This window comes from Arachis hypogaea, chromosome 9 (genome assembly GCF_003086295.3).
Source record: "Arachis hypogaea cultivar Tifrunner chromosome 9, arahy.Tifrunner.gnm2.J5K5, whole genome shotgun sequence".
Taxonomy (NCBI): Eukaryota; Viridiplantae; Streptophyta; class Magnoliopsida; order Fabales; family Fabaceae; genus Arachis; species Arachis hypogaea.
This window is the reverse complement of record NC_092044.1, coordinates 98,375,914-98,389,952: the sequence shown is the minus strand read 5'-3', so window position 1 is coordinate 98,389,952 and position 14,039 is coordinate 98,375,914. Positions and strand designations below refer to the sequence as shown.

General features: G+C 41.0%; 1 protein-coding gene and 1 non-coding gene across 2 annotated transcripts; both read right to left on the bottom strand.

Annotated features, from left to right (window-relative positions):
• Window positions 1–2,858: 2,858 nt before the first annotated feature.
• LOC112713277 (small nucleolar RNA R71) lies at window positions 2,859–2,966 on the bottom strand. Its single transcript, XR_003158251.1, has one exon. It is a non-coding gene; the product is annotated as a small nucleolar RNA R71 (small nucleolar RNA).
• Window positions 2,967–12,273: 9,307 nt separating this feature from the next.
• On the bottom strand, window positions 12,274–13,430 carry LOC112709359 (uncharacterized). Its single transcript, XM_025761248.1, has 2 exons — window positions 13,354–13,430; window positions 12,274–13,204 (listed from the first exon to the last, which is right to left on the bottom strand). The coding sequence occupies exons 1-2, from the start codon at window positions 13,428–13,430 to the stop codon at window positions 12,274–12,276; spliced, it is 1,008 nt and encodes a 335-aa protein (XP_025617033.1).
• Between the last annotated feature and the right edge of the window lie 609 nt (window positions 13,431–14,039).

Sequence of the window (14,039 nt, the reverse complement as noted above, 5' to 3'; positions counted from 1 at the left end):
GAGATCAGAGTCTTCGTGGTATAGGCTAGAACTGATGGTGGCATTCAAGAGAATCCGGAAGGTCTAACCTTGTCTGTGGTATTCTGAGTAGGATTCAATGATTGAATGACTGTGACGAGCTTCAAACTCCTGAGGGCGGGGCGTTAGTGACAGACGCAAAAGAATCACTGGATTCTATTCCGGCCTGATTGAGAACCGACAGATGGATAGCCGTGCCGTGACAGGGTGCGTTGAACATTTCCACTGAGAGGATGGGAGGTAGCCACTGACAACGGTGAAACCCTTGCATAAGCTTGCCATGGAAAGGAGTAAGAAGGATTGGATGAAGACAGTAGGAAAGCAGAGAGACGGAAGGGACCAAGCATCTTCATACGCTTATCTGAAATTCCCACCAATGAATTACATAAGTATCTCTATCTTTATCTTTATGTTTTATTCGTATATCACCCATATCCATCTGAGTTTGCCTGACTAAGATTTACAAGGTGACCATAGCTTGCTTCATACCAACAATCTCTATGGGATCGACCCTTACTCGCGTAAGGTTTATTACTTGGACGACCCAGTACACTTGCTGGTTAGTTGTGCGAAGTTGTGATAAAGAAGTGAGATTACAATTGTGCGTACCATGTTGATGGCGCCATTGATGATCACAATTTCGTGCACCATGTTTTTGGCGCTGTTGCCGGGGATTGTTCGAGTATGGAAAACTAACGGTTCATCTTGTTGCTTAGATTAGGTATTTTTTCTTCAGAATTCTTGAAGATGGATTCTAGAGTTTCATGATGATCTGTTGAAGTCTGGCTGGCTGTGAAGCCATGTCTAATTTCATTGGACCGAGGTTTCAACTCATCATCACAAGAGCTTGTTGATTTCTATCAGTCTTGCTGTTGGAGCAGTGATCTGCTAAGGCTTGGCTGGCCATTGGCCATGTCTAGTGTTTTGGACCGAAGCTTTCTTTGAAAGCTTGGCTGGCTGTGAAGCCATGTCTAATTCCTGGACCGGAGTCTTAGACTAAACATTTCATGATTCCTGGAATTCTCATTAAGAATTTTGATACCTTTATTTTCTTTTTCCACTTAATTTTCGAAAAAGCACAAAAAAATTTAGAAAATCATAAAATCCAAAAATTTCTTGTTTGAGTCTAGAGTCTCATTTTAAGTTTGGTGTCAATTGCATGTTTTTGTTCTTTTTGCACTCATGCATATATCTTCATTAATCTTCAAGTTGTTCTTGATGATTTCTTACTCTGATCTTTGAATTCTCTTGACTTGAGTATTTATGTGTCTCATATGCATTCTCATTAGTGTCAGTAGTATACAAACTGCTAAGTTTGGTGTCTTGCATGCATTGTTATTTGATTTTAGTTGCATTTTGATTATTCCTCTTTAGTAAAAATCCAAAAATATTTTTAATTTGTGTCTTTTCAAGTCAATAATACAGAGAATTGAAGATTCAGAACATACTGCAGAGGAATTGCACAGAAAGAGCTGGGCGTTCAAAATGCCCAGTGAAGAAGACAGACTGGCGTTTAAACGCCAGCCAGGGTGCCTGGTTGGGCGTTTAACGCCCAAAAGGGTAGAGTTTTGGGCGTTAAACGCCAGAATGTGCACCATTCTGGGCGTTTAACGCCAGGATGGCACAAGAGGGAAGATTTTGTTTTCAATGCAAATTTTTTTCAAGTTTTCAAAATTTTTCAAAATCAAATCTTTCTCAAATCAAATCTTTTCAATCAAATCTTTTTCGAATTCAATTTCTTTCCATTTTCAAAGATACTTGCTGTCAATTAATGATTTGATTCAACATTTCAAGTATGTTGCCTTTTCTGTTGAGAAAGGTTTAATGTTTGAATCATATCTTTTCTTGATAGCCAAGTCATTAATTTTCAAAATCAAATCTTTTTAAATGTTTTTCAAATCATATATTCTCAATCATATCTTTTAAAACCAATCATATCTTCTTAACCACATCTTTTTCAAAATAGTTTTCAATCATATCTTTTTAATTTCTAATTTCAAAATCTCTTTCAAAAATCACTTTACTTCTTTCCCACTTTTATTTTCGAAAATCAATTAGTGTTTTTCAAAATGTTTTCAAAATCTTTTACTTAATTTTCGAAAATTGCTTCCCTTCTTCTCACATCCTTCTATTTATGGACTAACACTATTCCTTAATGCACAATTCGAACTCATTATCTCTTGATAAGTTCGAATTTTCTACTTCTGCCTTCTATTTTTCTTTTCCTCTAACACCTCAAGGAATCTCTATACTGTGACATAGAGGATTCCACATTTTCTTGTTCTCTTCTCTTTCATATGAGCAGGAGCAAAGACAAAAGCATTCTTGTTGAAGCTGATCTTGAACCTGAAAGGACCTTGAAGCGAAAACTAAGAGAAGCCAAGGCACATTTCTCTATAGAGGACCTAACAGAAATCTTCAAAGAAGAAGAACCCATGGCAGCCGAAAACAACAACAATGCCAAAAATGCAAGGAAGGTGCTGGGTGACTTTACTGCGCCTACTCCTGACTTCTATGGGAGAAGCATCTCTATCCCTGCCATTGGAGCAAACAACTTTGAGCTTAAGCCTCAATTAGTTTCTCTAATGCAACAGAATTGCAAGTTCCATGGACTTCCATTGGAAGATCCTCATCAGTTCTTAGCTGAATTCTTGCAAATCTATGACACTGTCAAGACTAATGGGGTTAACCCTGAGGTTTACAGACTTATGCTATTCCCTTTTGCTGTAAGAGACAGAGCTAGGACATGGTTGGACTCACAACCTAAAGAAAGCCTGAACTCTTGGGAAAAGCTAGTCAATGCCTTCTTGGCAAAGTTCTGTCCACCTCAAAAATTGAGTAAGCTTAGAGTGGAAGTCCAAACCTTCAGACAGAAGGAAGGAGAATCCCTCTATGAAGCTTGGGAAAGATACAAACAATTAATCAGAAAGTGTCCATCTGATATGCTTTCTGAATGGAGCATCATAGGTATTTTCTATGATGGACTGTCTTAACTGTCCAAGATGTCTTTGGATAGCTCTGCTGGAGGATCTCTTCATCTGAAGAAGACGCCTACAGAAGCTCAAGAGCTGATTGAAATGGTTGCAAATAACCAATTCATGTACACTTCTGAAAGGAATCCTGTGAACAATGGGACTAGTCAGAAGAAAGGAGTTCTTGAGATTGACACTCTGAATGCCATATTGGCTCAGAACAAAATATTGACTCAACAAGTCAATATGATTTCTCAAAGTCTGTCTGGAATGTAAAATGCACCAGGTAGTACTAAGGAGGCTTCATCTGAAGAAGAAGCTTATGATCCTGAGAACCCTTCAATGGAAGAGGTGAATTACATGGGAGAACCCTATGGAAACACCTATAATCCTTCATGGAGAAATCATCCAAATCTCTCATGGAAGGATCAACAGAGACCTCAACAAGGTTTCAACAATAGTAATGGTGGAAGAAACAGGTTTAGCAATGGCAAGCCTTTTCCATCATCTTCTCAGCAACAGACAGAGAGTTCTAAGCAGAATACCTCTGACTTAGCAACCATGGTCTCTGATCTGATCAAAATCACTCAAAGTTTCATGACTGAAACAAGGCTTTCCATTAGAAATTTGGAGGCACAAGTGGGTCAACTGAGCAAGGAGAGGAGGAAGAGGCAGTGAACGCCACTGAGGAAGACCTCAATGGATGTCCACTGGCCTCCAAAGAGTTCCCCAATGAGGAACCATGGGAATCTGAGGCTCAAAATGAGACCATAGAGATTCCATTGGACTTACTTCTACCATTCATGAGCTCTGATGAGTATTCTTCCTCTGAAGAGGATGAGTATGTCACTGAAGAGCAAGTTGCTAAATACCTTGGAGCAATCATGAAGCTAAATGACAAGTTATTTGGAAATGAGACTTGGGAGGATGAACCCCCTTTGCTCACCAAAGAACTGGATGACTTGTCTAGGCAGAAATTACCTCAAAAGAGACAGGATCCTGGAAAGTTTTCAATACATTGTACCATAGGCACCATGACCTTCAAGAAGGCCTTGTGTGACCTAGGGTCAAGTGTAAACCTCATGCCTCTCTCTGTAATGGAGAAGCTAGGGATCTTTGAGGTGCAAGCTGCAAAAATCTCACTAGAGATGGCAGACAACTCAAGAAAACAAGCTTACGGACTTGTAGAGGATGTTCTGGTAAAGGTTGAAGACCATTACATCCCTGCTGATTTCATAGTTCTTGAGACTGGGAAGTGCATGGATGAATCCATCATCCTTGGCAGACCCTTCCTAGCCACAGCAAGGGCTGTGATTGATGTTGATAGAGGAGAATTGATCATTCAAGTGAATGAAGAATCCTTGGTGTTTAAGGCTCAAGGATATCCCTCTGTCATCATGGAGAGGAAGCATGAAGAGCTCCTCTCAAAACAGAGCCACACAGAGCCCCCACAGTCAAACTCTAAGTTTGGTGTTGGGAGGCCACAACCAACTTCTAAGTTTGGTGTTGAACCCCCACATTCAAACTCTAAGTTTGGTGTTGGGAGGTTCCAACATTGCTCTGAGCATTTTTGAGGCTCCATGAGAGCCCTCTGTCAAGCTACTGACATTAAAGAAGCGCTTGTTGGGAGGCAACCCAATGTTATATTTTATCTATTCTCTTTTGTTATTTTATGTTTTCTGTAGGTTGATGATCATGAGAAGTCACAAAATCAATGAAAAAAGCAAAAACAGAATGAAAAACAGAAAGAAAAATAGCACACCCTGGAGGAGAGCGTGCTGGCGTTTAAACGCCAGTAAGGCTAGCTGTTGGGCGTTTAACGCCCAGTCTGGCACCATTCTGGGCGTTTAACGCCAGAAAGGGGCACCAGACTGGCGTTAAACGCCAGAAAAGGGCAAGCACTTGGCGTTAAACGCCAGAAATGGGCACCAGCCCGGCGTTTAACGCCAGAATTGGCTTAAAACACATTTTTGCATGGCATTTGGTGCAGGGATGACTTTTCCTTGACACCTCAGGATCTGTGGACCCCACAGGATCCCCACCTACCCTACCACTCTCTCTCTTCTTCACCTATTCACCAATCACCTCAACACCTCTTCCCCAAAAACCCTTCACCTATCAAATCCCATCTTTCTCTTCACCACTCACATCTATCCTTCATAAAACCCCACCTACTTCACCCTTCAAATTCAAACCACCTTCCCTCCCAAACCCACCCATACATGACCGAACCATGAGACCCCCCACTCCTATATAAACTCTTCTTCACTCCTTCATTTTCACACAACCTAAACACCACTTCTCCCCCTTTTTGGCCGAACACAAAGCCATTCCCTTCTTCCTCATTTCTTCTTCTTCTACTCTCTTCTTTCTTCTTTTGCTCGAGGATGAGCAAACCTTTTAAGTTTGGTGTGGTAAAAGCATTGCTTTCTATTTTTCCATAACCATTTATGGCATCCAAGGCCGGAGAAACCTCTAGAAAGAGGAAAGGGAAGGCAAAAGCTTCTACCTCTGAGTCATGGGAGATGGAGAGATTCATCTCTAGGGTGCATCAAGAACACTTCTATAAAGTTGTGGCCTTGAAGAAGGTGATCCCCGAGGTCCCTTTTTCACTCAAAAAGAGTGAATATCCAGAGATCCGACATGAGATCCGAAGAAGAGGTTGGGAAGTTCTTACCAACCCCATTCAACAAGTCGGAATCTTAATGGTTCAAGAGTTCTATGCCAATGCATGGATCACCAAGAACCATGACCAAAGTGTGAACCCGGATCCAAAGAATTGGCTTACTATGGTTCGGGGAAAATACTTGGATTTTAGTCCGGAAAATGTAAGGTTAGCATTCAACTTGCCCATGATGCAAGGAGATGAACATCCTTACACTAGAAGGGTCAACTTTGATCAAAGGTTGGACCAAGTCCTCATAGACATTTGTGAAGAGGGCGCCCAATGGAAGAGAGATTCAAGAGGGAAGCCGGTTCAACTGAGAAGGCATGACCTCAAGCCTGTGGCTAGGGGGTGGTTGGAGTTCATCCAACGCTCAATCATTCCCACTAGCAACCGGTCCGAAGTTACTATAGACCGGGCTATCATGATTCATAGCATCATGATTGGAGAAGAAATAGAAGTTCATAAGGTGATATCCCAAGAACTCTATAAGGTGGCGGACAAGTCCTCTACCTTGGCAAGGTTAGCCTTTCCTCATCTCATTTGTCACCTCTGTTATTCAGTTGGAGTTGACATAGAGGGAGACATCCCCATTGATGAGGACAAGCCCATCACTAAGAAGAGGATGGAGCAAACAAGAGACCCCTCTCATCATCAAATCCCTGAGATGCTTCAAGGGATGCACTTTCCTCCACAAAACTATTGGGAGCAACTAAACACCTCCCTAGGAGAATTGAGTTCCAACATGGGACAATTAAGGGTGGAGCATCAAGAACACTCCATCCTCCTCCATGAAATTAGAGAAGATCAAAGAATCATGAGAGAGGAGCAACAAAGACAAGGAAGAGACATTGAGGAGCTCAAGCACTCCATAAGATCTTCAAGAGGAAGAACAAGCCGCCATCACTAAGGTGGACCCGTTCTTTAATTTCCTTGTTCTTTATTTTCTGTTTTTCGAAAATTATGCTTATGTTTATCTATGTTTGTGTCTTGTGATCATTAGTGTCTTAGTGTCTATGCCTTAAAGTTATGAATGTCCTATGAATCCATCACCTCTCTTAAATAAAAAATGTTCTTAATTGAAAAAGAGAGAATTGCATGAATTTTGAATTTTATAACAGTTTAATTATTTTGATGTGGTGGCAATATTTTTGTTTTCTGAACGTATGCTTAAACAGTGCATATGTCTTTTGAATTTGTGGTTCATGAATATTGGCTCTTGAAAGAATGATGAAAAAGGAGACATGTTACTGAGGATCTGAAAAATCATTAAAATGATTCTTGAAGCAAGAAAAAGCAGTGAATACAAAAAAAAAACGAAAAAAAAGGGGAGAAAAGAAAACGAAAAAAAAGAAAGAAATAAAGTTGTGATCCAAGGCAAAAAGAGTGTGCTTAAGAACCCTGGACACCTCTAATTGGGGACTCTAGCAAAGCTGAGTCACAATCTGAAAAGGTTCACCCAATTATGTGTCTGTGGCATGTATGTATCCGGTGGTAATACTGGAAGACAGAGTGCTTTGGACCACGGCCAAGACTCAATAAGTAGCTGTGTTCAAGAATCATCATACTTAACTAGGAGAATCAATGACACTATCTGGATTCTGAGTTCCTAAAGAAGCCAATCATTTTGAATTTCAAAGGATAGAGTGAGATGCCAAAACTGTTCAGAGGCAAAAAGCTAAAAGCCCCGCTCATCTAATTAATACTGATCTTCATAGATGTTTTTGGAATTCATTGCATATTCTCTTCTTTTTATCTTATTTGATTTTCAGTTGCTTGGGGACAAGCAACAATTTAAGTTTGGTGTTGTGATGAGCGGATAATTTATACGCTTTTTGGCATTGTTTTTAGTATGATCTAGTTAGTTTTTAGTATATTTTTATTAGTTTTTAGTTAAAATTCACTTTTCTGGACTTTACTATGAGATTGTGCGTTTTTCTATGATTTCAGGTATTTTCTGGCTGAAATTGAGGGACCTGAGCAAAAATCTGATTCAGAGACTAAAAAGGACTGCAGATGCTGTTGGATTCTGACCTCCCTGCACTCGAAGTAGATTTTCTGGAGCTACAGAAGTCCAATTGGCGCGCTCTCAACGGCGTTGGAAAGTAGACATCCTGGGCTTTCCAGAAATATATGATAGTCCATACTTTGCCCAAGATTTGATGGCCCAAACCGGCGTTCAAAGTCACCCTCAGAATTCCCAGCGTTAAACGCCGGAACTGGCACAAGAATGGGAGTTAAACGCCCAAACTGGCACCAAAGCTGGCGTTTAACTCCAAGAAGAGTCTCTACACGAAAATGCTTCAATGCTCAGCCCAAGCACACACCAAGTGGGCCCGGAAGTGGATTTTTATGTCATTTACTCATCTCTGTAAACCCTAGGCTACTAGTTCTCTATAAGTAGGACCTTTTACTATTGTATTTTCATCTTTGGATTTCTTTTGATCCTTTGATCATCTTTGGACATCTAGTTCTTAGATCATTGGGAGGCTAGCCATTCGGCCATGCCTAGACCTTGTTCTTATGTATTTTCAACGGTGGAGTCTCTACACACCATAGATTAAGGTGTGGAGCTCTGCTATACCTCGAGTATTAATGCAATTACTATTGTTCTTCTATTCAATTCCGCTTGTTCTTGTTCTAAGATTCCACTTGTTCTTTAACTTGATGAATGTGATGATCCGTGACACTCATCATCATTCTCACCTATGAACGTGTGCCTGACAATCACCTCCGTTCTACATTAGATTTGGTGGATATCTCTTGGATTCCTGATACACGACGCATGGTTGATCGCCTGACAACTGAGCGCTCGCCTGACAACCGAGCCAGCCATTCCGTGAGATCAGAGTCTTCGTGATATAGGCTAGAACTGATGGCGGCATTCAAGAGAATCCGGAAGGTCTAACCTTGTCTGTGGTATTCTGAGTAGGATTCAATGATTGAATGACTGTGACGAGCTTCAAACTACTGAGGGCGGGGCGTTAGTGACAGACGCAAAAGAATCATTGGATTCTATTCCGGCCTGATTGAGAACCGACAGATGGATAGCCATGCCGTGACAGGGTGCGTTGAACATTTCCACTGAGAGGATGGGAGGTAGCCACTGACAACGGTGAAACCCTTGCATAAGCTTGCCATGGAAAGGAGTAAGAAGGATTGGATGAAGACAGTAGGAAAGCAGAGAGACGGAAGGGACCAAGCATCTTCATACGCTTATCTGAAATTCCCACCAATGAATTACATAAGTATCTCTATCTTTATCTTTATGTTTTATTCGTATATCACCCATATCCATTTGAGTTTGCCTGACTAAGATTTACAAGGTGACCATAGCTTGCTTCATACCAACAATCTCTGTGGGATCGACCCTTACTCGCGTAAGGTTTATTACTTGGACGACCCAGTACACTTGCTGGTTAGTTGTGCGAAGTTGTGATAAAGAAGTGAGATTACAATTGTGCGTACCATGTTGATGGCGCCATTGATGATCACAATTTCGTGCACCACATACAGTCAAAGCAATCTAAATTTAAGGCCAAAGATATATCAGAAGGGGGCACATCATAAACATGGAGGCCAAGGGGAAGAGTCTGTCCTTTTTTTGCAAGGATGTCTGCGACATAATTCGCTTCTCATAAAGTGTGGGTCCATTCAGAGATAGTCAGACGTTGAGCTTGAATGTTGATATCTGCGAGGAGTGATGCACATGAGTGTCTTGTAGCGCAACCGCTTTTTACGAGCTCCAAAACTGATGTAGAATCTGTTTCAACAATGATTTGGTGGAAGTTCTTTGCCACTGCAATTTGAAGGCCACGCACAACCCCCCAAATTTCAGCTTGCATTATAGAGCAACTATCCAAATTGCAAGAGAAACCAGCAATATATCTTCCCAAGTGATCTCTTAAAACTCCCCCACATGCTGCATTATTCTGATTTTCATAAAAGGAGCCATCAACAATGAGTTTAATAACATCTTCTGCAGGAGGAACCCAACGTATGAGGTTGTTGTGGGCTGGAAAGGTGTGCTTTGTTTTCCACTGGTTCTCCATAACTCTTAGGTATTCCTCATGTCTCGCTTTAATATTGAATAAAGCCAAGGTAGAAGGAATAAACTTATTCTCAAACACCAAATTGTTTCGACAAAACCACAGGTAGAAAGTCGCATAACCAAACAAATTTGACCAGTTTGTTTCTTTCGATATATTGCTAAAAAGCCAGTTCAAAAGATCAGAGCCAAAGAATGAAGGCAGTTGACTTGAAGGAAGGAGATTGTGCCAGATGCTCTTGGCGAAGAAGCAGTCACGAAGGATATGTAAAGTGGATTCTTCATTGCTACTACACCTGGGGCAGTGATCATGACTTGTCATGTGTCGTCTCTTCCTTACTGCATTAGTAAGGATAGCGTCATGGGCCACTATCCATAGGAACATGCGGATGCCTTCTGGACCTTTCCACTTTCAAACAAGGCTGAAGATGTTGTTGGGTTGACCGGTGGTATCATGAATATCTTGATAGGCCGATTTAAGTTTGAAAGACCCATCTGAGGTGAGCGCCCAAGCGATTTGGTCTTTGTCCTTCCAAGGGGATGGTGGGGCCAATGCATTGATCTTTTTGACAATATCATCCGGGAGCCATTCCTTAATCCTCTTGATGTCCCAATTCCCTGAAATAGACAGAAAATCCGTGAGGGAGCTATTATAGTCAATAGTATCAATACTTACCTGGTGAACATGCTTATCCATGCTCCCTAAATTAGGCACCCAATTATGTTTCCAGAAATTGATTTTCGAGCCATCTCCAATCTGCCAAATGGTGTTTTTTTAACATTCTCCCAGTTTTTGCAAACTCCTTTCCACAGATTTGAGTTGCTCTGTTTTCGCTCTACTCTCGGGATAATGTCTTTACCTCCTCCATATTTGGATCGCAGAACTCTAGCCCAAAGAGCATCCTTCTTCTAAATGAGGCCCCAACCCACTTTCATCATGAAGGCTTGATTGAGGGTACGAGCATGACGAATGCCCAATCCACCATTATTTTTATGCTCGCCAACTTTTCTCCAACTCAAGCGATGAATCTTTTTTGATTGAGTGGTTTCTCCCCAGAGAAAATTTCTGCATTTACGGTCAATAGCATTACAAGTAATAGAGGGAAGTAACGCATTTTGCATAGTATATGATGGAATAGAAGAAAAGACAGAGTTCACCAGGGTGTTTCTTCCTGCCAAGGAGAGGGATGAAGCCTTCCAAGAGTTGAGTCTCGTGTTGAGTTTGCTAATGATATCATTGAAAGTACTACCAGACACCTTATTGTGATGGAGAGGAACTCCAAGATATTTTCCCAAGTTGTCCGTTCTGGCGAAGCCCAAGGCATCACTGGTCTCTTCTCTAATGGGCCCCCAACATTGCTCGAGAAGAAGATACGAGTTTTTTCCTGGCTAACCGTTTGCCCAGAGCTCTCACAGAAGGCATTAAGACATCTTTTTATAAAACTAGCCTGATCCATATTAGCCTCAGCAAAAAGAATCAAGTCGTCTGCAAAGTATAGGTGAGATAGTACCAGACCCCGTCTCTTGATGCGAATCAGCTTCCAAAAACCGTGATTGACCACACAGTTAATAAGCTGAGATAGGCGTTCAATGCACAAGACAAAAATGTAAGGAGATATTGGGTCCCCTTGTTGGTTTAAACTCCTCCAATTCTTCACCATTCCAAAGAACTCGCATTCTTGCAGAGGAGATACAGGAGAGAATAAGTTCAATAGTATTGGAAGGAAGCCCAATGTCCTTTAAAGTATCCTCCACAAAAGACCATTTGAGCTTATCATACGCCTTTTCGAGGTCGATCTTGATCGCCATCCATCCCTGCCTCCCTTTTTTATTTCTCATAGAGTGGATTACTTCATGTGCAATGATAATATTATCTAAACTTTGTCTTCCTGGCACAAAGCTGTATTGGGTCGGACTAACCAGCTTCTCCATGATTCTCCTCATACGACTAGCCAGAATTTTAGTAACAATCTTGTACGAAACATTACATAGACTTATGGGCCTCATTTATTTGAGGTTAGACACAGAATCTACCTTTGGTATAAGGGTGATGAGGGTCTCATTCAGCTCACTGACGTGCTTGGGATTGTGGAAGACAGTTTGGATCAACCTACAGAGGTTAGGTCTGACTTTTTCCCAATACTGTTGGTAAAAAACAGCTTGTATGCCATCCCTGCCCGGCATTTTTAGGCTCCCAATACCAAATAGAGAATCCTTAATCTCCTGGTGCATCACTTCACCACCCAAGATATTAAGCTCAGTAGTGTTAAGGGTCGGAAATTCATTTTTTAGCACATAGGGAGGGTTATCGCTGGTATCTTGGTAGAGATTAGAGAAAAATGAGAAAGCAAGCTGCTTCAAATCATTTTTCTTAGTGACCCAAGTACCATCATCATTTTGTAAGGCAAGAACTCTGTTTCTTCTTCTTCGAATCATCGTATACCCATGGAAGAACTTGGTATTACGATCGCTAAATTCGATCCAATTACTCCGAGATTTTTGGAACCACAACAATTCCTCCTGAGCAAGCACTTGTTCATATTCTTTGCATAGCCGAAATTGTAAATCCTCTAGGTAGCGGTTGACTCCATTAGAGAGGGAATTTGCAATGCCTTGAAGTCGAAAGAGAATTTTTTTTTTCCTTTTGAAATGTTTCCAAAAACTGAATTGTTCCAATCCTTGAGAGCTCTCTGGAAATTGTGAATACTGTTTGACCAAGAACTTTCAAACTTCCAACAATTTCTAACCATGCCATCAAATTCTGGGTGGTGCAGCCAAGAAGCAAGGAAGTGAAATGGTCTTTTCCTTCTATTGCCCATACTGTTTTGAGATAATTGAAGGCAGAGGGGGGCATGATCTGATTTGAGCATAGGCAAATGTTTAATGCAAGCCTCAGGGAATTGGATTTGCCAATCTAAATTCCCTAAAGCACGGTCCAGCCTGATCACTAAATTACCCCTTTTCCAGGTAAACGGCCAGCCCACAAACCCCAAATCAATCAACCCACAATCAAAAACACAATTCTGAAAGTCAGAGTAAGCGCCAGAGTCATTTCTAATAGCACCTCCGCGTCTTTCGTGGTCATGTAAAGTAACATTGAAATCACCAATTAAGCACCATGGAGCATTAATGTTCTCAGCTAGATTCCTCAAATTGTTCCACAAAAGCTTCCTGTTTACTTTTTGGGGACTACCATAAATGGCTGTGAGTAACCAAGTGGTAGAAGTTTTAGAAGAGACCAAAAGATGAATGAATTGTCTATTATGGCCAAAGATGTCAACCTTCCAAATACTTGAAACCCAAAGAGCCCATATACCGCCGGAGTGGCCATTTGCTTCCTCCACAAAACAACCATCAAAGCCTAATTTATTTCTAACCTCTTTTCCCCGATCCCCACTTAAATGAGTTTCAAATAAGAGAAGAAAATTAGCATCAAATTCACGCCTTAAGTCTCTAATAAGATAAGGAAAGGATTTAGCACTAGCACCTCTACAATTCCAACTAATAATATTCATAAGAAAAACATAACAAAAAAAGGTTTTGAAAAACCTGAAAATCATCTCTGGGAATTTGCCTTTTGCTTCAGGCCAATCCGGTCCCGGGATAAGCTCCCCTCTTTATTTTTGAATGTTGGTAAAATAATCACCTGCCCATCAGGTGGTTTGCTTGGCTGGCTAATCGTGGTTTGCTCCATTATGACGCCATCAGATGTGAAATTTTCTGTCATTCTGCGCTTGGGGAGTCAGTTCTTACAAGGTTTCGATCAATGGACTTACCGGGCTCCTTCATTGCTAGATATGCCTCCATTTTCTCTTACTGAAGGCAACGCATGCTCTCAAGCATCATTAATTCCATAGCTTCTACTTCTGGGTCCCTGCACTTTGAGAGAGGGGGATTCGATGGCATCATCGTGAATGGCTACTTGTTTTCCCTGATTCTGGACTTTAGGAAGAATAGACTTCTCATTCCTTGTAACTTCTATTTTGGCATTTGGGCCACTCTTGTGACTAGCTTGGTTTTTTGAATTATTAACCTTAAGAGATTTTTTTTTCAAGGCTTGTCTTTTGTCTAACCCACCTTAGGCCTTAACAAATAAAGGTCCATTCTCCTTAAGTCCATTTTCCTTTTTCCCATTTGGGTTTTCATGAGATAAATTTCCTTCCTCATAAAGGGCATTAAAGCGTGACCTCCCCTTCGAAATAAATGGCTTCCTGATTAGTTTCCCTTTCTATATTAGAATTGGAATCATAATCATAATGAGCTCCTTTCTTTTTAGGAAAGAAAATATCTTTTTTCCTTCTAATTGGCCTTTTAACTAGCATCCATGGGCCAAAAT